The following is a 25,836-nucleotide window of genomic DNA, read 5'->3' on the forward strand; positions in this document are numbered from 1 at the left end:
TAAACCAACTCCTGCATTCCGTGTCTCCATTAACACACGGATACAATAGTGGCGACGAATTGGAAACGGACTTACCTGCAATTCGGCAGCACCTCAAGGAGATCGATTCCTCAGACGAAGGTCGAAGAAAAAAAAAACAAATAAAAAACTGTGGTTTCACCAGCTAGCCGGGCTGGTGGCAGGTACTGCACTAATCTTTCCTGTGCGGCGGGCTGGGGCTCAATCGGGTGGCTCTGCAGTGGGGCCGAGCAGCGAGTCAGAAGGCGGAGGCAAACAGAGACGGAGGGTGGAGCACTCGGGAGACGGCCGGCGCTGCAAAGCAGGTCGGCGCTCGGACCAAGCAGAGGGAGGGAAAAGTCCCAGAGAGTCCAGCAGGAACGAGTCTCCAACTATTAAAAATATCTGTGTAAATAAAAACCGCGGAGAACAGCGTTGTCAGCAGTGGCAGCGGCGGGAAAGCGCGGGAGGCACCATTTTTTCTCGGCAGGGAAGAAAGAAAAGCGCGGGAGGCGCCATTTTTGATTTTCAGGATGCCTAAGACTGGCAATATTACTGCTTTCGATAGTAATATAGAGGATTGGACCACATATGTGGAAAGAGTGGAGGTATATTGCACAGCGAATGAAGTAGAGGATGAAAAAAGGCATCGGTACTTCTAAATCTGATGGGCGCAAGGACATACGGGCTGTTACGAAACTTAATCACTCCAGCCAAACCGATGGACAAGAATTTTAAGGAGATTGTTGATACCCTACAGGAGCACTTAAACCCAACACCGCTGCTGATAGCGGAACGATTCAAATTCTTCAGGAGGAATCAGCACAAGAATGAAAGTAACGCTGATTACCTCACCGAATTAAGAAAGCTGTCAAAGCACTGCCAATTCGGGGCAGGACTGGCAGATTCTCTACGAGACAAATTCGTCTGCGGTCTCCTAAGTGAAGGAACACAGAAAAGGCTACTTTCTGAGAAAGATTTGACACTGGACAAGGCTTTCAGTGTGGCTGTATCATACGAAGCAGCAGCAAGAGGAGCTGCAGAGATACAGCAAAAGCCACAGGACTTCGGCACCCATGAAATGACACGGGGTTTCGAGAGATGTTATCGCTGCGGCAGATCCACCCATGACCAGAGGGACCGCTGGTTCAAGGACAAAGCATGCAGGCAATGCGGAAAGATGGGACACATTGCACGTGTATGCCGATCTGGAAACAAAAAATCCACTGACAGAAAAAAAATCAATAAGGAAAAGTACAGAAAGGTACAAATGACGACGGACAGTAGCTCCGAAGACCAGAAGAGCGATAGCGACTCCGGAAACAAGAGACTAAGCTGTCTCAAATTACATAATGTAATTGCCAAAGAAGATTACCAGACCATTTGGGTTACCCTCACGATAGCGGGGTCCCCAGTTAAAATGGAGCTAGATACAGGATCAGCTCTGACCGTCATAAGTCGACGGGATTACGAGCGGCTATTTCCGCATATACCTTTGAAAGACACATCCATTATCTTGAAGACATATATGGGGCAGAAAGTATACCCCAGAGGGAAAATAAGGGTGCCTGTTGTATACAACGGCAAGGAAATACAGAAGTTGTATTTATACGTTCTGCAAGATGGTGGTCCACCGCTGTTGGGACGTGAATGGATCAGGAAGATACGTTTAGACTGGCACTCCATTCAGGCACTGACGGTGACCAGTAAGAAAAAAAATGATGATGACGTCATACCTGAACGATTAAAAGACATCTTGGCCAAAGCCAAAGAAGTGTTTCAACAGGAACTAGGAACCTTGAAAGGCGTCACCGCCTCAATAAAAGTGGAAGATGCGGCAATTCCCAAGTTTTTTAAGGCAAGGCCGGTGCCATACGCAATTCGTCCAGCAGTCGAGGCAGAGCTGGAGAATTTGGAAAAGGCAGGCGTGTTATCCAAGGTAGATTGGAGCGAGTGGGCAACACCCATCGTCCCGGTCATGAAGAAAACGTTGAATAATGATAAATCTGAAGAACAGAGAAAAATTTGCATCTGTGGGGACTTCAAGGTGACTGTAAACCTGGTCCTTCACATGGTACAGTATCCTCTTCCGAGGATAGAAGATATTTTCGCCTCACTATCCGGAGGGAAACGTTTCACCAAAATTGACTTGGCACAGACATATCTACAGATGGAGGTTGAGGAGGCCTCTAAAAAGTATCTCACGATAAACACACACAAAGGCCTGTACCAGTACAATCGACTGGTTTTCAGAGTAGCATCAGCTCCAGCTATCTGGCAAAGAGCTATGGAGCAAGTCCTGCAAGGGATTCCGAGGACTCAATGCTACCTAGACGACATCCTTGTAACAGGAGAAAACGACAACGAGCACCTTGCCAATTTGGAGCAGGTGCTCACTAGGCTGAGAGAACGGGGCCTATGAGCAAATCGCCCCAAGTGCGAATTTTTCCAGAAACAAATATCATATTTGTAAAGTCTGTGGGTTGTACAGTTAATAACGACACAGACTTCAGGAGTAACAAACAAACAGGTCTTTACTATTCAGAGGTCAGGGCGAATCTGCCCCAGTTATCCTGCCAGAACACTTATATACTGGTGTGGTCACTGTCGGTATTACAGTATACAGAAGCCAAACAAATAGTGCCACACCTAAAGTAGTTCTCTTAAAGGTGAACGGTTACATTCAATAGTTCCCTTAAAGGTAGACGGGTATATACACTACAATCCTCCTTTTTTAGCTTATTACTTACAGAGTCCCCGTTAAACATACATATCTTCAACTTCATATAAAACAATTTACAGATATAATCTCGGTGGGAACAGTTCATAGATTCAGTCTCTGATCTTGACTCGTTCCGAACAGCATCTCTTTGGTGTAGCCGGTTCACATGGCTAGCGTGACTCCTCCATAGCCTTTTTCTTGACGTAACAGCTTGAACTTTCGTCCTGTTGAACCAGCAGTGCGGACTTTTACAACCAACTGGCTGTCTTGATAATTTCCGGTTTTTCAACTAATTTAGCTCCTTTCGTAGTGTCCCGCCTGAGATGGTAGAAGTGATAATATTTTAGACGGTTATTATCTTCTGCTTCTTCTTTTTCTTTTCTGCCTTTTTGAAACTCTCGGAGCTCCTTTCTCGGCTGCCAGCTGTAGCGCCACCAACTCTCTATGTTCCTTAGACCTTAAGTGCTTCATCCGGATTTCAGCACTTTGGGAGTTTTCATCACAAACTGAGCAGACCAGATCCTCGTAATATTCAGTGTCACTCAACAGGTCATGGTAATATTCGGGGTCGTCCTGAGTTAGGCCAGAGAGAGGCCCTTCTACTTCCTTCTTATCCATCTGGACGTTAGCCGACGGTGGTTCCTTCCCTAACCATCTTTCTTGAAAAGACTTCTTCAAACATTCATATTCATCCCGCTCTTCCTGGGTTGTCTGCCATTCCTTCACTACTGACCTCATTTGTGAGTTCAATACCTTCCCTTCCATCGGGGATTGCGTTATCAGGCTATTTAATCCTTCTACTGAAGCAGCTGTTTCAACATTCTTCTGTTCACATTGACGTGATTCAACGAACTCTTCATAGAGTAAACTGTAATACAAAATCTGTGTTGCCACCTCAGTTATTTCCGTAACTTTTGGGAGCTCCGAATTCCTTCCCTTTGAAGATTGAAGCTCGTGTTCCCATTGTGGAGTCTTGTCTCTCAGCATGTGAAGGAGTTGGCTGACCGTTAACTCTTCCACGGGGACTCTGTGGATCAGAGTCTTCTCCATTTCATCCACCTTTCCCTCCAATGCTTTCACCTTCCTTTCCTCTTGTACTTTGGTTTCAAGCGCTCGAAGAAGTTGCGCCTTGATGCTCCCTAGCTCATGTTCAGGGCCCAGTCTTACAGTTTCTGTGTTTCTTACAGTTTCCTTTCCTTCCACTGAAAGGATTCCCAGTTGAATTTGTTCTTCAAGTCGTTGAACCTCGGTCATTGCCGCCTCATATTTGACTTGGGTTTCCTTCAATATTTTTATGAGTTCTTGGACATCTTGCCTTTCATGTTCTGCCATGTCTTTCACCTCTAAATTCTCATCTATGGATGGAACTTCTACCGATGAGTCTGTCTTGGCCTTGAGCTCATCAAGAATTCCCTGCAGCCTTTGGACTTCTTGCTCATGTTCAACCTTTAGTTGTTCATATGCTTCTACTGAAACTAGCTTTACGGAGGTTGCCGAGTTAATCCCCTCCAGAATTGTAGCCTGGGCCTGTTCATACTGTTCTTTCAACTTCTCACACTCTGCTTGTAAGGAGTCGTAGAGAAGAACTGGAATAAAATCCTGGCTTCCTGAAGATTCCTCTTCATTTGCTTCTTTCGCAATTTCCTGTTGGAGTTCAGCCAAGGCTGCTATGCTATCTGCCTCTTGAAGTCTCACTGCCATCAAATCTTCTTTATTCTTGCAGTCTATCTCAGCCATTTTCCGTTTACTTTCATTTAACTGAGTGAGTAGACCCTTATTCTGGGCTGAGAGATATTGCACCTTCTCATGTAGACCATAGCACTCCTTCTCTGCTCGACATAGCTGGTTACTGCTGATTTGGTTCTGTGTTTCAAGTTCCAACATCCTTTGCTTAGCTTCTTCCAGTTTCGCCCCTATAAGCTCCTCTTGCAACATGGCCACATTATTCACATCAGGTAAAGAAGCGTTTCTCTTTTCCATGTCCAAGATTTTTTTTCTGCATCTCTTTAAGTGCACACTGCGATTCAGCTTCTCTTAACCTTGCCTGCACTAGCTCCGTCTCCAATTGCAGAACAAAATCCTCAGTGTAGCGTGGTTTGCCTTTATGCTGTATCTCTAGATCATGCAAATATTCTAACTCCTGAACATCATAAGGGAGATGTGATCGGTAATTGGTCACGATGGCTCTATGGTCGCTTTCTGCTTGAGCCAGCAGGTTCTGTTGTCTTTCCAGACTCTCCCATTCGGTGTCATAGAACTTTTTCATTGTTTTCATCTCTTGTACGAGACGGTAACTTAATTGTTCTAATTGTTGTCGTACTTTGGAATAACGTTGAGTTCGAGCCCGGTGTTCCTCCGTAATGCATATGTCTGTAACTTGAACAGACTCAGAATTCTCTGTCTTTATGCACGCCATCGTTTTTCCAACCTTAGTCAGTGAGTTCATGTTAACCTTGTTTTTCATACGTGGGCTGGACTTATCGTCTTCTGGCTCAGAGTCTGAGCTGCTTGTCTGCACCGAGTCCTCACTCGTCATTGCTTGTAGGTAGTGCCATTCCATGTCTATTTTCTTGATCCACTCCCGTCCTAGAAGTGGTGGTCCTCCCTCAGGTAGTACGTACAAGTTCATTCTTGGGTGCACTTTACCCCTATCTCTCACCTTGACTCTTATTTTTCCCATGGGGTATACTTTATGCCCCGTGTATGTCTGCAATACGAACTTGGTATCTCTTAAGGGTATGTGTGGGAATAGCCGGTGGTAATCCCCTCGATTTATGACTGATACAGCTGATCCAGTGTCCAACTCCATTTTCACTTGGACTCCAGCTATTTTTAGCATGACCCAGATAGTTTGTAGGTCAGCTTCCTTACTCACATGGTGGATACTCAGACTACCCAGCTCCTGGCCGTTTGGATCTGAGTCTGGATTCTGTCCGTCTGAACTCTTCTCAGCCCCCTTGTATACCTTGTTGTACTTTTCTTGTGATGGCTTCCTTTGGTTGTTGGTCTTCTTCCCTGACCGGCATACCTTAGCGATGTGACCCAGTTTGCCACATTTCCTACATTCTTGGTTCTTAAACCAGCATCGATTCTGGTCGTGTGTTGTCTTCCCACAACGATAGCATTTTGTTGTACTCGAGGTAATTTGGTCCACCCCGAGTGCCGCCGCCTTTAGTTGCATTTGCGCCGTTCCTTTCGCTGCGGCTTCGTGTGATGCGGCTATAAGGACAGCCCTGTCAAGTGTAAGGTCGTTCTCTTCGAGTAGGCGCTTTTGCGTCCCTTCCTTGGACAATCCGCCTACGAACTTGTCTCGCAGTGCCTCTGTCAGATTCCCTCCGAACTGGCAGTATTTCGCTAGCCTACGCAGTTCGACCAAGTATTCTGCGTTGCTTTCGTCTTTCCGTTGCGTTCTTGCATAGAATTTGAATCGTTCAGCCAACATCAACGGTGTGGGGTTCAAGTGGTCCTTCAGAACAACCACAATCTCTTCGAAAGACTGATCCGCCGGTTTAGCTGGTGCTAGTAAATCCTTCAAGAGCCCGTATGTCTTTGCGCCCATCGAGTTTAACAATGTTATCGCCTTGTCGTCTTCCTCTATTTTGTTGGCTTCACAATAGATCTCGATGCGTTCCACGTACGTGGCCCAGTCTTCTATCTCAGAATTAAAATCGTTAATATTCCCTCGCTTAGGCATCTTCCTTTCCTTGGAGCAGCACAGTATTTCTTTAAGTATTATTTATTATCTGTTTATTTCTAAAATGGCAGTTTTCCCGCGAAAATGGCGGTTTCCCGCTCTTCCCTTCTCTCTCTCTCTCTCTCTCTCTGCCCACTTCAATGGCAGTTAAGATGGCGGTTTTTCCCGCGAAAATGGCGGTTTCCCGCTCTTCCTTTCTCTCCCCGCCCACTTCAATGGCGGTTTCCCGCCTCTGTCGTCTTCGCCGCCTAATGGCGGCTTTCCGCGTTTCTTCCTGGTGGAAGGGGTACGCTTTCCCCACAGCGGACAGGTTCAGCCGCTGGGCTGGCTCTCGCACAGCTCCCCTTACTCGGCTCTGTCTCTCTCTCCCGCCCGCACGGCTCTACCGGCGCTGGGTACACCCCGTTAACGGAGGACAGTTCAGCCGCTGGACTGGCTCTCGTGCAGTCTCTCTCTCCGTACCCGGCTCTGTCGCTCTCTCCCCCGCACGTTCGGTTCTACCGGCTCTGGGTACCCCGTTGGTGGAGAACAGTTCAGCCGCTGGACTGGCTCTCGCGCAGTCTCTCTCCCCTTGTTCGGCTGTGTCTCTCTCCCACTCCCGCACGTTCGGTTCTACCGGCTCTGGGTACCCCGTTGGTGGAGAACAGTTCAGCCGCTGGGCTGGCTCTCGCGCAGCCTCCTTTGCTCGGCTCTGCCTCTCCCACACGCTCGGTTTCAGCGCTCCGTGGCTTCGTCGCCGCCCGGATCTTTCCCGCCAATTGCGGTCCGGCTGTCACCCGACGCCGTTGGACCCGACTTCTGACCGGCTCAGCTCCCCCTCGACCGAGGTCGAGTGCTCTGCCCTTATCCTCCGGATACTTCTACACCTTCCCCTACTCACAGTCTCTTCGGCCGCCTTGTTCCCTGCTGATCGGCTCACTCCGTACCGTGGTAGAAGGGTAGTCAGTGCCTGTTGCAGACGGAAGCTTTTGTTGCTAAGTCTTCCACCTTTCTCCTGCTGCAGCCTCGTGTTTTCTCCCAGCAGAACGACGAGGGCGGTTGCCTCTCTTTGACGCTCTTCTTGCTTTGGTAGTCTTGCTGCAGGGTACGATCGGACTCGTCGCCACTGTAAAGTCTGTGGGTTGTACAGTTAATAACGACACAGACTTCAGGAGTAACAAACAAACAGGTCTTTACTATTCAGAGGTCAGGGCGAATCTGCCCCAGTTATCCTGCCACAACACTTATATACTGGTGTGGTCACTGTCAGTATTACAGTATACAGAAGCCAAACAAATAGTGCCACACCTAAAGTAGTTCTCTTAAAGGTGAACGGTTACATTCAATAGTTCCCTTAAAGGTAGACGGGTACATACACTACAATATTGTGGCCATATAATTAACGAAGAAGGGTTGCATAAGTCACCTGAAAAAATTGAAGCGGTCATAAAAGCCCCAGCACCTGAAAATGGCTCACAATTAAGGTCGTTCCTGGGATTGATAAATTACTATCATAAATTTTTACCGAACTTGTCAACTGTTCTGCACCCTCTTAATGCACTGCTACAAACGGGAGTAATTTGGAAATGGAGCGAAGACTGTAAACGTGCCTTCCATAAATGCAAAGGCTTGATCACGTCCAAGGAAGTGTTGGCTCATTACAACCCATCACTGCCAATCAGACTGGCGTGCGATGCATCCCCTTACGGCGTAGGAGCGGTATTATCGCATAGATTCCCTGATGGCTCGGAGCGGCCGATAGCTTTTGCGTCACGCTCATTGAACTCAGCTGAGCGTAACTATGCCCAGATCGACAGGGAAGCACTCAGCCTGGTGTGGGGAGTGAAGAAATTCAACCATTACCTACACGGACAAAAATTTACCTTGTTGACTGACCATCAACCCCTCGTCTCCATATTCAACCCGAAAAAGGGCGTTCCCATTATGATAGCGCAAAGGCTACAGAGGTGGTCCCTTTTCCTAGGGGCACACCAATATGACATAGAATACAAAGGATCAAAACAGCATGGGCTTGCTGACAGTTTATCGCGCCTACCGTTGCCAACGGTAGAAGGGGCACCTACAGTGGACCCAGTGGAGATGTTCCACTCAACCATGGTGGAATGTCTACCAGTAACAAATTCTACCATTGAAAAGGAAACGAGAAATGACCCGACTCTCTCATGAGTCTACGATTTAACGGTGAAGGGATGGCCAGCACATGGCGAACCACTGTTGCCAGCATTCTCGCAAAGAAGAGAACAGCTGTCAGTGTGCCGAGGAACCTTGATGTGTGGATCCAGAGTGGTGATTCCACCCAAACTCCAGGATAAAGTGCTAAAGTAGCTTCACGAGGGGCATCTGGGTGGAGTGAAAATGAAGAACCTAGCCAGAGCGTTTGTGTGGTGGCCAGGTATCGATGGAGACATCAAAGAAATGACCAAGAGCTGTCTAGGATGCCAGAAGGTCCAAAACGCCCCACCACAAGCCCCTCTACATCCATGGGAGTGACCCTCATCTCCATGGCAAAGGGTACATATCGACTTTGCTGGTCCATTTATGGACTCAATGTTCTTAATCGCGGTGGATGCACACTCCAAGTGGCCGGAGGTAATAAAGATGTCCTCCACCACCACGGAAAAAACCATCACAGTATTAAGGACCATATTTGCCAGGAATGGGCTGCCTGAACAGATCTGTTCTGATAATGAGCCGCAATTTGTGTCCGAAGAATTCAGGAAGTTCTTAAAAAACAATGGGGTTAAGCACTACACGTCCGCCCCATACCATCCCGCCGCCAATGGATTAGCTGAAAGGTTTGTCCAGACCTTCAAGAAGGCCATAAAGGCCATGGGTAATGAAGACATAAATCTACAACATAAGGTAGATAACTTCTTGTTTGCGTACAGGAATGCAACACATGTGGTTACAAACCAAACTCCCGCCATGATGTTTTTCAATAGAAGACTAAGATGCTGGCTGGATTTGATCAAGCCAAACATCAGAAGGGACGTAGAGAACCGGCAATTTCAAGGCATGAATGAAAGGCCAACTAGAACCTTCCAGATAGGTCAACAAGTTTTGGCCCGGGACTACCGTACCGAGAAATGGCAGCCTGGAACTATTTGCACACGACTAGGACCGCTGATGTATACCGTGGACATTGGAGAAAGCATAATAAGGCGCCATGCTGACCAGATCATAGAGTCATCTGAAAAGGGACAACCTACACCACAACTCTATACGCCTAATGATGAAGCAGAGATACCCATAGTATCTACCTCCGATCTGGTGATACTGGAACCAGATGAACCCGACACTGGCATTCAAGCCGAATCGACCTTGCCAAAAGAACCTACTACACCACCGAAAACTACTACACCACCGAGGCGTTATCCGGACCGAGTCAGGAAGCCTCCAGAGAGACTGACTTATAATTGATTAACTGCAGCAAATGTGTAGATTATTGTTCTTGTAAACATGTTAATTAATGATTACTTAAAATGTTATGTACTAATTATCTAAAAGGGGAGGAATTGTAGTGTATGTACCTTTAAGAGCCCCTGTGTACTGTAATACCGGTAGTGACCACTCGGGTATATAAGCCTGTATAGCGTCTTGTATCTTTTAGTTCACCTCCAGACTTTGTTCAGTAAACACCTGTTAAACCAACTCCTGCATTCCGTGTCTCCATTAACACACGGATACAATAGTACTCAGTAAAATAATGGGACTTAAGGCGGATAAATCCCCCAGACCTGATGGCCTACATCCTAGGGTCTTGAGAGAAGTGGCGGTAGGGATTGTGGATGCATTGGTGATCATTTTCCAGAACTCCCTGGACTCAGGAAAGGTCCCAGCAGATTGGAAAACTGCTAATGTAACACCCTTATTTAAGAAAGGAAGTAGACAAAAAGCTGGAAAGTATAGACCAGTTAGCCTAACATCTGTGGTTGGCAAAAATGTTGGAGTCCATTATTAAGGAAACAGTAACAGAGCATTTGGATAAAAATAATTTAATAGGACAGAGTCAGCATGGTTTTACGAAGGGGAAGTCATGTTTGACAAATTTGCTCGAATTCTTTGAGGGTGCAACATACAGGGTGGATAAAGAGGAACCAGTGGATGTAGTGTATTTGGACTTCCAAAAGGCATTTGACAAGGTTCCACACAAAAGATTACTGATCAAGATAAAAAATCACGGGATTGTGGGTAATATACTGGCATGGGTGGAAGATTGGCTATCTAACAGAAAACAAAGAGTTGGGATAAATGGTTCGTTCTCGGGCTGGCAATCAGTAACTAGTGGTGTTCCGCAGGGGTCAGTGCTGGCACCCCAACTCTTTACAATCTATATTAACGATTTGGAGGAAGGGACCGAGTGCAACATATCCAAGTTTGCCGACGATACAAAGATGGGAGGGAAAGCAGTGAGTGAGGAGGACATAAAAAACCTGCAAAAGGACATAGACAGGCTAAGTGAGTGGGCAGAGATTTGGCAGATGCAATATAATGTTGGAAAGTGTGAGGTTATGCACTTTGGCAGAAAAAATCAAAGAGCAAGTTATTATCTAAATGGAGAGAAACTGCAAAGTGCTACAGTACAAAGGGATCTGGGGGTCCTGGTGCATGAAACACAAAAAGTTGGTATGCAGGTGCAGCAGATGATCAGGAAGGCCAATGGAATCTTGGCTTTTATTGCAAGGGGGATGGAGTATAAAAACAGGGAAGTCTTGCTGCAGTTATACAGGGTATTGGTGAGGCCACACCTGGAATACTGCGTGCAGTTTTGGTTTCCATATTTCAGAAAAGATATACTTGCTCTCGAGGCGGTTCAGAGAAGATGAGGAGAAACTTCTTCACTCAGAGGGTAGTAAATCTATGGAATTTGCTACCCCAGAGAGCTGTGGAAGCTGCAACATTAAATAAATTTAAAATGGAGATAGACAGTTTCCGAGCAGATAAGGGAATTAGGGGTTACGGGGAGCGGGCAGGGAAGTGGACGTGAGTCTAGATTCGGATCAGCCATGACCCTATTGAATGGCGGAGCAGGCCCGAGGGGCCGTATGGCCTACTCCTGCTCCTATTTCTTATGTTCTTATGTTCTTACTTTCCTCTTTGGTCTTGAGACCAAATTCTTGCTGTCAGGTGGCCCACTGACTTCCTGGTTAAAATGATTTGGGGTCCTATTGACATTATACGAACCTGATTTGCATGAATGTATCAGGGTTCCGCCTGACTTAGGTGGGTGTCTCAATTGCCAGAAAAATCAGGCATGATAAAATTAAAACGAAGCGAGGATGGAGTGAGTACTGGGCGGGGAAGTAAAAATTCCCACCAAAGGGTTATCTGGACAATAAGGGGGAGAAATTCGGTATCGCCCATTTTGAGGCGCGAATATCGGCTGGGCGCAAAGTTTAGCACCCGGCGCAAATTATCGCCGCCGGCTGCAAAATTCACCTCTATCGCCCCTGGAGGTGATTGGAGCGCTAAATCAGGCGCTACACAACTCTATTAAGGCGCTAAGCCCGAGGAGCGAGGCGCTACCTCAGAGGGCGGGCGCAGCGCAGGTGCTGTCAGTTAGCGATTGAACACAGACACACTGGCGCCGGTCAGTTCTTAAAGGGGAGGGTCGATCTTGCTCTGCAGCCAAACCCTGCTCACTGGAACCTTGAATCTCGGCCTGGACAGACCTGTGGCGAAATCTTCCAGCCAGGGACCATGGAGAGGGCCAGGGAGCGAGCACAGCGCTTCAGCGAGCGTGCCTTGGAGGCTCTGGTTGGCGCGGTGGAGCGCAGAAGATCTCTATTGTACCCAGAGAGTGGCAGGAGGCCTTTGCCAAGCGAATACAAAAAAGCGTGGAGGGAGGTGGCTCACAGAGTGACCTCAAGCAGCATGGCGCCTAGGACCCCTGTGCAATGCAGGAAAAAGTTCAACGACCTCACTCGGGTTGTCAGGGTGAGTGCCTTTTTCAAAACCTCCTCATCCCTCCATCTCCACCTCACTTTATGGCCAGAGGCTCTTGAAAGCCCCAATGCCCAGCACTCATCCAACACCTATGGCCCTTTCATGAAACACACACGCACATTCCACACTTTGCATACAGTAAGGGCTATTCAACCATGGGAGGCATTTCAGGCAAGATCACGGCTGCATACAGTAAGGGCTATTCAACCATGGGAGGCATTTCAGGCAAGATCATGGCTGCATATTTGCTCAGACACCGTCCTTTTTCTTGCAGGCCAAGCTGGCTCATAATAGGAGACAGCAGCAACGGACCGGTGGAGGGCGGCCTCACCTTCAAGCCCTCAGCGATCTTGAGCAGCGCGTCCACAGGATTGTGGCAAGCTGGATACTTGGTCCCGTCGCCACTGGAGACGCCGACCCCGTTCTGGCCAGCAATGGTAAGGTCATCACCTTTTTGTCCTCTCTCCTTCCACTTGTTCCTCACAACAGCAGCCTTTGACACTTTCAATCCAAATCAGTACATCACTGCACTCATGTCTCCCTTGCTGCCACCCTGTCCTCACGCTAAAACCACTCTTGTACCTCCCTGCTTTCAGATGGTGATTCACCAGGTGAGGAGACGGGCCCTCAAGCTGCCATTGGGAGTGAAGCTGAAGGCGAGGAGGAAGAGGAAGCCAGACCATCAGCGCAACCCTCTGCCGAGGCAGCCCATGCCCATACTGGGGACATGCCTTCCCTGGAGGGGAGCGGGGGGGAATGGTCTGATGAGGGTGAAGCTCGTGGGCCTTCTCCCCGGATGGAGAGTATGGCCTCAAGTCCTGCTGCACTGAACGCAGACGAGGAGCGGGTCCTCGCTGAAATGAGCGTCCAGGCGGAGCAAAGGCACACTGAGCTCATGGCTGCAGTGGCAAGGATGCCTGAATCCATTGAATCACTGGCAAGGAGTGTGGAGCACTTCGCTGTAGCATAGGCAGCTGCCACGCAAATGCTAAGTGCTGCAATGCAGTCAGTGGCTGGTCTCATGCAGACGCAGAGTGAGGCCACACGAGCACTAACTGCTGCCACCCTCGCTGGATGCGGCAGATTTCCCCGGGGCTCTCACCGCGCCGCAGCAGGCCAGCAATCTGTGCTCCAGCAGATTGCTCCGCATGCTGAAGTGCTGCCCCGTGGGAGTGCCAGTGTGTCGGTCGAGCAGGGAGTTGCTGTCCTCTCTCAAGATGACAGCGTTCCTGCTGCCAACGCTGTCACTTCTCCACTGCAGCTGCTACCACCTGTAGGACAGCCTGCTGCCACCCATGCAGAGTTGGAGCAGTCAGCAGCCGGGCCCTCCAGGCCCAGAGCTGGTCCAGGCCTTCCCTCAAGGGCATCTGCAGTCTCAGTTTCTGACACTCAGCAGCCTTCCCCCAGCCTTGCTCCAGCCACTGGGGTCCCATTACGGAGGAGCTGCAGGTTGGGAAGGGGGCCATTTCGCAAGGGAGGCAGATCACCCTCGAAGGGCAAAAAGTAGGAGGTGTGGCAAAAAGTATTTCATTGTTTTATTGAAGGCCGAGGGTCGTGGTCAAATTTTTGTTACTGTTTTGGACCTTGTCTCCAGGTTGTGAGAGCCAGTTATGTGAATGGCTGTTTTTTTTGGTGTTTCTTTCTATTACTTTGTCATGCGGAAATGAGACACAGTTTGGGAAATAAAGAAGTGTCTGTATTCAAAATGTGCATGTTTGGTCTTTGCACTCATTGTTGTCTTGACCGGCTTAGGGGTTGCGTGATGGTTTCATTCAGGTTGTTTGAATGGCAGAAGCCAGTCCCTCAGAGGGGGCCTAGAAGCGACTTGCTGTGAGCCTTTGACGGACGGCCCTTCCACTTTGTGCCTCCCTCCCGCCTTGGTGCTGCTGATGACCATCCTTCTCATCCTCCTCCTCCTCCTCCTCCTCTGCTGGTGCTCCAATGTCTGGTGGCATTGGCTGGGTCCTGAGGATTGCCAGGTTATGCAGCATGCAGCACACAACAACGAAGTGGGAGACTCGCTCAGGCGAGTACTGCAGGGCTCCTCCAGAATGGTCCAGACAGTGGAACCGTTGCTTGAGCACACCGATTGTGTGCTCAAAGACGTTCCTGGTAGCTTGATGGCTCTCGTTGCATCGCAGCTCAGCAGGGCGAACGGAGCGGGGTCATCAGCCAGGTGCACAGAGGATATCCCTTGTCCCCGAGAAGCCAACCTCCTGGGTGAAGCGGTGCCTCGAAAAGGTCTGCCACAGAAGTCTGGCGCAGGATGAAGGCATCGTGGCTGCTGCCTGGAAAGTGGGCATTGACAGCGAGTATCAGCTGTCTGTGGTCACAGACCAACTGGACGTTTAAGGAATGGAAGCTCTTTCGGTTGCGGAAATCCTCGGCATTCTCTTGTGGCGCCAGCAAAGCCACATGGGTGCAGTCAATGGCGCTCTGCACCATGGGGAAGCCCGCTATCATTGCAAAGCCCATTGCGCATTCTTGCTGCTTGTCCGGGGTCATGGGGAAAGAGATGTACTCTCATCTCCTTTTAAAGAGAGCATTTGTGACCTGACGGATGCAGCAATGCACCGCGAACTGGAAGATATTGGCGATGTCCCCAGTAGCGGATTGAAAGGAGCCGGTGGCATAAAAGTTGAGAGCCACTGTTATCTTCACTGCCACCGACAGAGACGTCCTGCTCCTCAGTTGAGGCTGCAGATCTGACTGAAGCAGGTGGCAGAGCTCAGTGACCACCTCCTTGCTGAATCGCAGCCTTCGCAAACACTGCTCCTCAGACATGTTAATGTATGCGAACTGTTGGCGAAAAACCCTGGGAGGGTAAGGTCTCCTGTACCGACGCCTGTTGGCCCTCCTCTGTCTGGCCATGATTGCCACTCTCTCTCTGCGTCTCTGTGCCCTCTGAATGTGATGGAGAAGGACGACGTTCCCATCCATTGCAGCCCCCATAGTATCTGGGCAATCAAAGTTATGACGGTCAAAAAGCAAAGTACCTGCAAAGTTATGGTCAGAAGCCAAAACTACCTCAGACAGCGTTGACTCAATGCAGAAGTCTCTCTTTCTCTCTTTGTCTCTCTCCAAATCTCTCTCTCTCTCTCAGAATGAGTGGTGCAAAAATGGCTACCACACAAAAGCCAGGAAGAGGCCCCCTTTAAATGACGCCCCCCCAGCCCCACAGCAACTGGGAAGCGTTCCAGTCAACCTGTCGTTGGTCGCGCCAGGTGGAAAGGAGGGGGGCACCACTGAATTTCCGGTCTGGGGCACCCCAAGGGCATTGCACTCTCGAATGACGTCAAGATCTGCGTGCGCAGGAGATCAGGCGGTATTGTTTAGCGCCGCGCAAAATGTCCGGTCAATTTTGCGAGAGGCGCAGATATCGCTGCGCCCGGGCGCTAGTTGGTTTGTGCCCCACTTAGCGCCCTCTTAAGGCGTTAACGGGTGGCACTACCAACTGAATTTTTCCCCCTAAGGGTCTAAATTACTGGATGTTCTCGGACGAATGTCACACGTAACTTCATTTTCAATTCCATTTCAGATAACCTTTATTAAAATAATCTGAAGGTACCTTGCTGACTGGTTTAACAGCTGATCACATTTGTTTGTTTTTGTTTATGGAATGGGGGTCCTTACGCAATGAAGTTAAACATTCTTCTTTAATCTTGTTAACTGATGCCACATACAATTGCTGTGCTGCTGGAGTTACCATTTATTGTACTGCAGGTAAGTTGCTCAAGGACCCTAAGGGGGCTAAATTCGATAGCCCCCGAAAACGGGCGTGGGGATCATGATGCACGATTAACCCATGCCATTGCTTCCAGCATGCAAACTTCGTGCTGCCTGGTAATCTAAATGATTAAAGCATTGAGGTAGTGCTAAACACGCTATTGAGTGGCTGAACGCCTCAGCAGGGGGCCCAAGTTCATGTGAGGCTAGGACCACTTAGAGCTAGCCTGCACTACTTACAGCCAGACTGCACCTCTTAAAGGGGAGGTGCACTCTAGCTGGAGCAGGTGCTGGAAGTAGCTGGGGAACAGAGTCTGGCCTGCAAGAGCATTGACTAATGGCGCAACAGGGGAGAAAGCATGCTCCAAGGTTCTCAGATGCTGCACTGGAGGCTTTGGTGGAGGAGATAGACAGGAGGAGAGAGGTCTTCTATCCACAGGGGGCCAGGAGGCTCTCCAGACAAACTCTCAGAAGGCAATGGGATCGGGTAACCGTCCCAATGCCAAAAATTAAGCTCCGAGGACCTGGTCCAGTTCCGCAAAAAGTTCAATGATGTCACACGAGTGGTCAACGTCAGTGAATTCATCTTTAAATGCCATATCCCACAAACTGCATGACTTGTCTCACACACTGCTCAATGCACCACACCCACATCACTTACCTACCAACAATCTCTATCAAACAGGACTCATACCTCACATTCATAGCTTCAAGTTCCCCTCACGCACTTAGCCCTTCTGCAAGCCTCACACCCACATCTCACAACTTGCACACACTGTCAGTTATTCGACCATGATAGGTACATCACCCAAGAACATTGCAGCACACTCAATGACACACTTCCCTCTCTGTTGCAGGACAAGTTGGCCCATAACTGACTTCAGCAGGAGCTAACTGGCGGGGCACAGGCATGGCTGCATGACCTTACCCCGATGGACGAGACAATGGTCGCCATCATTGAAGTGGCCAGCGGCGGGGCTGAACCAATACAAGATGAGAGTATCGTCATACCTAATCCTCCTTCTCACATCCCACTTCCTCCTCATCCCATAATCTCTTTTGATTTACAACCTGCAGATGGTGCAAGCATTCACCTCTTGCTTCCCTCCAGGTTGCTTCACCACAACCTTACCCTTGTGCCTTTCTCCTTACAGATACCCAAGAACTGCAACCCAGCCAGGCAGTGATACAGGAGCAAGAACTGGAAGAAGAAGAAGGCAGTGATGATGAAGACCCAGCCTGTCACTTGATTTTACTCTTGCAGCCACCAGTTCAGATACTGACACTTTGCTTGCTTCAGAGGATAGCTTAGATACGAGATCTGCATGTGCTTAGTCTGTGGGCATGAGTGGCCTGCAGCCAGGGTAACGCGGTGCCAGCTCCCCGGAAGGCTAGGTCACGCACAAGTTCTGCTGCAGAGGACTCAAATGAGCACTTCATTATCACCCTCCCGGCTCTGATCACAGAAAGATCCACCCAACCCCCGGCTCCGATCACAGAAAGATCCCCCAACCCCCGGCTCCAATCACAGATAGACCCCCCCAACCCCCGGCTTCGATCACAGAAAGATCCCCCAACCCCCGGCTCCGATCACAGAAAGATCCCCCAAACCCAGGCTCCGATCACGGAACGATCCTCCCAACCTCCGGCTCTGATCACAGAAAGATCCCCCAACCCCAGGCTCCGATCACGGAACAATCCCCCCAGCCTCCGGCTCCGATCATAGAAAGATCCCACATCCCCCCACCCGGCTCCAATCACAGAAAGATCCCCCCAACCCCCGGCTCTGATCACAGAAAGATCCCCCCAACCCCAGATGGCAGATTTCAGTGAGGACATCCTTGGTGAAGCGCAGATGTCTGATACACTGTTCCTTGCTGAATTTCAGGTAGGAGTATTGCTCCTTGAACACCCTAGATGGACAGGGCCTACTGCTGAGAGCCCTTCTCCCCCTCCTCATCCTCCCTCTTCCTGCAGTTTGTCCTGCTCTGTGTCACCTCTGCTCATTCTCCCTGTCAAGCTGTAGGCCAAGTGGAATGATGATACTAAAATCGGCTGTGTGGTTGATCCTGAAGAAGGAAGCCGTAGACTGCAGGAAGATAGCAATAAATTGGTCAGGTGGGCAGAACAGTGGCAAATGGAATTCAATCCGGAGAAGTGTGAGGTAATGCATTTGGGGAGGACTAACAAGGAAAGGGAATACACATTAAATGGTAGGACACTGAGTAGTGTAGAGGAACAAAGGGGCCTTGGAGTGCATGTCCACAGATCCCTGAAGGTCGCAGGCCAAGTAGATGAAGTGATTAAGAAGGCATACGGAATGCTTGCCTTTATTAGCCGTGGCATAGAATACAAGAGCAGGGGGGTTATGCTTCAACTGTATAAAACACTAGTTAGGCCTCAGCTAGAGTACTGTGTGCAGTTCTGGTCACCACATTACAGGAAAGATGTGATTGCACTAGAGAGGGTACAGAGGAGATTTACAAGGATGTTGCCGGGAGTAGAGAATCTTAGCTATGAGGAAAGATGGATAGGCTGGGTCTGTTTTCCTTGGAACAGAGGAGGCTGAGGGGAGACCTTATTGAGGTGTATAAAATTATGAGGGGCATAGATAAAGTGCATAGCAAGGACCTATTTCCCTTAGTAGAGGGGTCAAAAACCAGGGGGCACAGATTTAAAGTAATTGGGGGAAGGTTTAGAGGGGATTTGAGGGGAAATTTCTTCACCCAGAGGGATGTGGGGGTCTGGAACTCACTGCCTGAAAGGATGGTAGAGGCAGGAACCCTAACCACATTTAAAAAGTAATTGGATGTGCACTTGGGATGCTCTAACCTGCAGGGCTACGGACCAAGAGCTGGGAAGTGGGATTAGGCTGGATAGCTCTTTGTTGGCCGGCGCGGACACGATGGGCCAAAATGGCCTCCTTCCGTGCTGTAACTTCCTATGATTCTATGATTCTATGAATGCCAACTACTGCACCCATGTCTTGGAGGTTTGTGCAGAATCCTAAAGACAGGACAAAGTCCTTCAGCACCTGCCATACCACTCCTTGTAAACTTTAGCAACTTTAGATAACTGTACAAAGCACCAAACACTTCTACAAACTCAGCAACAGCCAGTAGAAATCAATCAGTAACTAACGTGTAAGCAGTTGACGATCCCTTTAAATAGCGCTGGTTGGGGAGCGGGGGGGTCCTTCTTGCTGCTGAATGTGTGTTCCGCTGTAAGAGAGAGCATTAGCTGGAGCGTTGAGCTCCAAAATGACAGCGCTGGCATCAAATCAGTGTTGCATACTGATTGACGTCACGATCTGCGTTCTCTGCATGCTTCCGCTGCACGCTCCCTGTGCCCGCGCTAACACCCTACCCAACATGGCGTCCCGTGCGGCCCACATTAGAAGTGTGCGCATGCACTGTGGACGCCACTTTGTAACTGAATCGGTACACGGAGTTCCCAAACAACGGTGCTATGGAGCCGAATTTTGTGGCCTAAGAGTCCCTGCTTGAACTGGAAGAAGCCAATGTTGAGACGGGAATAATGTGCCTCAAGTGTTGGAATTACCCCATGCACCAGTAATCACACATGTGTATATTTAAGGGAACATTTCTCGGTTTGAAGTTCACATTTTCTGATCTTTTTGATGCTGCCAAAAATCTCCAAAGGTTGAAAGGTTGGAGGTAACTGCAATCGGCTACAGTTTGTTGTAAGACTGATTGCTAGGACAGTAAATGCAGCAATTTTATGCTAATTTTAGTATTAAGATATCCAACAGAGGATCCCAAAAACAGTTTATTTTTTGAGCCTTCCAAGGTGGCTCACTCACATCACTGACACCAAAAACACGACACTTGCCTTTGAGAGGCCAAATATGGATAGAGCTCAGTGCCCCCTGTGATACCCTTTTAACTCATAACAGTAAAGTACCTCATGTGCCACATAATCTGGAGGCAGTTTTGTCAGCATATTGCTAGCCAGTCTAAAGACAGTGGCTTCTCGAGTCTCTCCTCCTCCTCCAGCACTTTCCTTTGGCTGGATGTTGGTGATAGTGTTGAGAATTTCGGTCGCAGTGTTACTCTGATACCTGAAGGAAAAGAAGGCAATAAATGGAGAGGGTCTTTTAAGACTCAGGAATCCACTTTTCTAGTATCCGCCGTCTGTTTTGGGTTTTCTAGCTTACTGCAGGTGATGTCAGACTTTAATGACCTTAAATCTCCTGTGTGCTCCTCGGACGGTTAAGTCAGTGAGTAGCTAAATCATACAATGAAGTTTACAAGTTTGATCTCTAGTCTCTGCGAAGTTAGCCAATCTCAGGAAAGGCATGGCTAGGGAAGCTACAATTAGCCTCAGTGTCCGTGGATTGGGGAGCAGAAAACTGGCTTGGATTCCCACCTCTGATTGCTATCCAATGATTCCTGCTGGAAGTGCATGAGTGGATCTGGATAAGGACAGAATTGGGGTTGACTGTGATGCCCCTGTGACCAAATAGCCTGCTGAGCCTCACTGATTCAGCTCACATGAAAAGTCAGGCAGGATTCCAATGGATAACTTGCATCCATGGAACTGTACATCAGCAAGAAGTCAACGCCTTCAGGGGAGGGGGAAGGGGCGGGAGAAAAAGGTCTCTGATTTTTGGGTCTTTTCTAACCTTCTTACCCTAGACTATTTTCATAATAAGGAGTAGCCCCTGTTTGCATGGCTCATGATTCCACTACTGGTGCCATCCTCGCCAGCTGACCATTAGTATGAGGTACATTCATCAACTAGCATAGTAGTTGAGATGACTGCTGGGGTTCTGAAGGAAAGGCTTTGCTGCCTTGATCGATCAGATGGGGCGCTGCAGTATATTTCTGAGCCAGTCTCTTGCATCGTGGTTGCTATGCCCTGCGTAACTTTGATGTTAAGAAAGGAATGGAAATGGAATCCCTGGAGGAGAAAGGGCTGGCTGTTGTGAATGCTGAAGAATATGTGACCCAGCATTGCGAGGATCCTGCCTCCCAGCCAGAAATATTTATGACAGATTATTAATAATACATTGTCCTCAGATTAAAGCATTTTCCTAACTAAATTTCCATCACTACATCTTCTTGGCAGCCAGGTTGGTAGCCTCTTCTGTGTCAACATCCTTGTGACTCTAAAAAATTTCCTCGGGGGTAAATTTCTATCGGGGGTTTCTCCCACTTAGCCACTGTAACTTCAGCAGAAAGCCATACATATGTATTCCCCTGAGTTTAGAAGGTTGAGGGGTGAGCTAATTGAAGTCTTTAAAATGATAAAACAATTTGATAGGGTAGATACAGAGAAACTATTTCCAATAGTGAGGGAATCCAGTATAAATGGGCACAATCTTAAAGTTCGGCTATTTAGGTGTGAAATGAAGAAGCACTTTTTCACACAAAGGGTAGTGGAAATCTGGATGTTGCTCTCCAAAAGGTTGTGGATGCTCGGACAATATTGTGCTGTAAGATTCTATCAATTGAAATTTTCAAGACTGAGATCAATAGATTTTTGTTAGGTAAGGATATCAAGGGATATGGGTCAAAGGCAGGTAAATGGAGTTGAGGTACAGATCAGCCATGATCTTATTGAATGGCAGAAGAAGCTCAGGAACTGAATGGAATACTCCTGTTCCTATCCTATGTTTATGCAAGTAAATGAGGTTTCTGCTGAACTTCCACAGGAGTTACGGTGATGAAATGGGAGAAGCCTTATGGAAATTCACCTCCAGCACTATAGGAAAATTGTTCTGGATTCCCTCAACAGAGGAAATTCTTTCTCTATATTTACCCTATCAAATCCCTTTATTATTTTAAACACATCAATTAGATCACCTCTCAACCTTGTAAATCCAAGGGAAAACAAGCTAAGTTTATACAACTTGTCATCATAACTTAGCCCATTAAGCCTCGGTATTTATTCTGGTGAATCTGCGCTATACCCGCTAAAAGGCCAATATATCTTTCCTTAGGCTTGGTGCCCAAAACTGAATGTAGTACTCCAGATGGGGTCTGACCAAGGCTGTGAATAACTGAAGCATCACTTCCTCAATTTTATATTTCAATACCTGTGAGATAAAGGCCCACATTCCATTACCCCTTTGATTTTGTACCTGTGTTCTAGTTTTTAGTGATCTGTACACCCAAATCCCTTTGCTTGTCCATAGCTCCTAGTCTCTCACTGTTAAGAAAATAGCTTTAAGAATTTAATCTTGGGATATGTGTTTCGATAGCAAGGCCAGCATTTACTGCCCATCCCTACTTGCCCTTGAGAAGGTGGTTGTGACCCACCTTCTTGAACCGCTGCAGTCCATGTGGTGAAGGTACTTTCATAATGCTGTTAAGTAGGACGTTCCAAGATTTTGATCCAGCAATGATGAAGGAACGGTGATATATGTCTCAGGATGGTGTGACTTTGAGAGGAACTTGGAGGTGATGGTGTTCCCATGCAACTGCTGCCCTCATCCTTCTAGGTGGCAGAGGTCGTGGGTTTGGGAGGTCCTGCTGAAGGAGCCCTGGCGAGTTGCTACAGTGCATCCTGTAGGTAGCACACTCTGCAGCCATGGTATGGAGGGAATGTATGCTTAAGCTGGTAGATGGGATGCCGATCAAGTGGACAGCTTGTTCTGGATGGTGTTGAATTTCTTGAGTGTTGTGGCAGTTACAGCATCCATGCAAGTGAACAGTATTCCATCACACTCCTGAATTGGGCCTTGTAAGTGGAGAGGCTTTGGGTATTCAGGAGGAGAGCCACTTGCCACAGAATACACAGCTCTAGTAGCCAGAACATTTATGTAGCTGGTTCAGTTGAGTTTCTGGTCAATCATGACCCCATCATGTTGAAGATGGAGGATTCCAACATACATAATTGATGGGAAGGAAAAGACCATTTGGTCCATCAAGCCTGCCCCACGCTCAGGATAGCTGGAGCATCATGACTAGGCACTTCCGCAGAGAAAAAACTCAGGGCCAATAAGGGTCTAATACTCTGGAAAGTTCATCGCTGACCCTCTCAGGCGATCGAAATCAGTCCAGGAGATCACATGGACCAAGTCTTATCGATGAAGACTCTTATCTTCTATATGTTGCGATCTCTGCCCCAGTCAAGAACCAGTCCAGCTCCCTCTTGAAGGCATGCAGAGGGTCAGCACCCATTACACCAGCTGGCAATGTATTCCAGAGGTTCACTAATCTCTGGGAAAAGAAGAGCTGCCTAACAGGCAGTCTATTCCTACTTGTGCATAGTTTAAACCCATGACCCTGGTCCTCCCCAATCTGTTAAACTGGAATAATCTATCAATAGGGATGCTATCTAGCCCTTTCGTTATTTCATAGACATTTATCAGGTAACCTCTAAGCTTATGCTGCTCTAAAGTAAATAGTTCCAGCTCCTTAAGCCTATCTGAGTAGCTAAGGTTCTTAAAGCAAGAACCTAGATTTGGCAATGATAATACCATTGAATGTCAAGGGGATGTGGTTAAGCACTTCAGAGACTTCAGAACAAAATCTAGGCTGATACTTCAGTGCAGTACTGAGGTAGCACCATACTGTCTTTTGGACTGAGGCCCTCTCAGGTGGACATAAAAGATCCTATGGCAATATTCGAAGAAGAGCAGGGTAGTTCTCCACAGTGTTCTGGCCAATATCTATCCCTCAATTAGCGTCACTAAAGCAGGTTATTTGTTCATTATCACATTGCTGTTTGTGGGACCTTTCTGTGCAAAAATTAGCTGCAGCGTTTCCATTACAATAGTGACTGCACTTCAGAAGTACTTCAATGGCTGTAAGATGCTGGACATTCTGAGATTGTGAAAGGTGCTATATAAATGCAAGTTGTTCTTTTCTTTCTTGTTGGAGATGGTTGAGGATGCATATTCACAAATCTTTGAAGGTGGCAGAAACATAGAAACATAGAAGATAGGAGCAGGAGTAGGCCATTTGGCCCCTCGAGCCTGTTCCGCCATTTAATGAGATCATGGCTGATCATCCAAACTCAGTACCCTGTCCCTGCCTTCTCCCCATATCCCTTGATCCTTTAGCCTTAAGAAATATATCTAACTCCTTCTTGAAAATATTTAATGAATTGGCCTCAACTGCCTTCTGTGGTAGAGAATTCCACAGGTTCCCCACTCTCTGGGTGAAGAAATTCCTCATCTCATCTCTGTCCTAAATGGCTTACCCCTTATCTTTAGACTGTGACCCCTGGTTCTGGACTCCCCCGCCATCGGGAACATCCTTCCTGCATCTAGTCTGTCTAGTCCTGTTAGAATTTTATAGGTTTCAATGAGATCCCCTCTCATTCTTCTAAACTCCAGTGAGTATAAGCCCAATCGACCCAATCTCTCCTCATACGTCATTCCTGCCATCCCAGGTATCAGTCTAGTGAATCTTCGCTGCACTCCCTTCACAAGAACATCCTTCCTCAGATAAGGTGATCAAAACTGCACACAATACTCAAGGTGTGGTCTCACCAAGGCCCTGTACAACTGCAGCAAGACAACCTTGTTCCTGTACTCAAACCCTCTCACTACGAAGGCCAACATACCATTTGCCTTCTTAACCGCCTGCTGCACCTGCATGCTTACCTTCAGCGACTGGTGCACAAGGACACCCAGGTCTCGTTGCACTTCCCCTTCTCACAATCTATTGCCGTTCAGATAATAATCTGCCTTCCTGTTTTTGCCACCAAAGTGGATAACCTTGCATTTATCCACATTATACTGCATCTGCATAGGATAGGACCTCAAAGGTAGTAATCTCATCTGCATAGGATAGGACCTCAAAGGTAGTAATCTCAGGATTGCTACCAGTGCCACGTGCTAGTCAGAGTAGAAGTAGAAGGATATTTCAGATGAATATGTGGCTAGAGGAATGGTGCAAGGGGGAGGGATTCAAATTCCTGGGACATTGGAACCGGATCTGGTGGAGGTGGGACCAGTACAAACCGGACGGTTTTCACCTGGGCAGGACCGGGACCGATGTCCTAGGGGGAGTGTTTGCTAGTGCTCTGGGGGAGGGTTTAAACTAAAATGGCAGGGGGTTGGGAACCTGAACAGGGAGACAGAGGAAAGGGAAACAAAAATAGAAGCAAAAGACAGGAAGGAGAAAAACAAAGGTAGCAGTCGGGTTTAAATCAAACATGGCCACAGTAAATAATAATTCTAAAAGGTGTAAGAGTGTTAAAAAAACAAGCCAGAAGGCCTTGTGTCTTAATGCGAGGAGCATTCGTAATAAGGTGGATGAATTAGCTGCGCAAATAGAGGTAAACGAATATGATATGATCGGGATTACGGAAACATGGCTCCAGGGTGACCAAGGCTGGGAACTCAACATCCAGGGGTATTCAATATTCAGGAAAGACAGGCAAAAAGGAAAAGGAGGTGGGGTAGCATTGCTGGTTAAAGAGGGGGTTAACACAATTGTAAGGAAGGATATTAGCTCTGATGATGTGGAATCTGTATGGGTAGAACTGAGAAATACCAAGGGGCAGAAAACATTAGTGGGAGTGGTATACAGACCCCCAAACAGTAATGCGGAGGTTGGGGATGGCATTAAATAGGAAATTAGAGACGCGTGCAATAAGGGCACAGCAGTTATCATGGGTGACTTTAATCTACATATAGATTGGGCTAACCAAATTAGTAACAATACTGTGGAGGAGGAATTCCTGGAGTGTATACGGGATGGTTTCCTGGACCAATATGTCGAGGAACCAACTAGAGACCAGGCCATCTTAGACTGGGTATTATGTAATGAGA

General features: G+C 47.9%; 1 protein-coding gene across 1 annotated transcript in view; it reads right to left on the reverse strand.

The window, feature by feature from the left end:
* LOC147113152 (dynein axonemal heavy chain 8-like) overlaps positions 1–25,836 on the reverse strand; it is a 1,456,516-nt gene that overhangs the window by 71,792 nt on the left and 1,358,888 nt on the right. The window contains exon 61 of the mRNA XM_085998053.1: positions 20,010–20,166. Coding sequence (XP_085854179.1) covers positions 20,010–20,166 — 157 coding nt within the window. The remainder of the gene's footprint in view (positions 1–20,009; positions 20,167–25,836) is intronic.

This window comes from Somniosus microcephalus, chromosome 9 (genome assembly GCF_052327205.1).
Source record: "Somniosus microcephalus isolate GS21.2 chromosome 9, FLI_Smic_1.0, whole genome shotgun sequence".
Classification (NCBI taxonomy): Eukaryota; Metazoa; Chordata; class Chondrichthyes; order Squaliformes; family Somniosidae; genus Somniosus; species Somniosus microcephalus.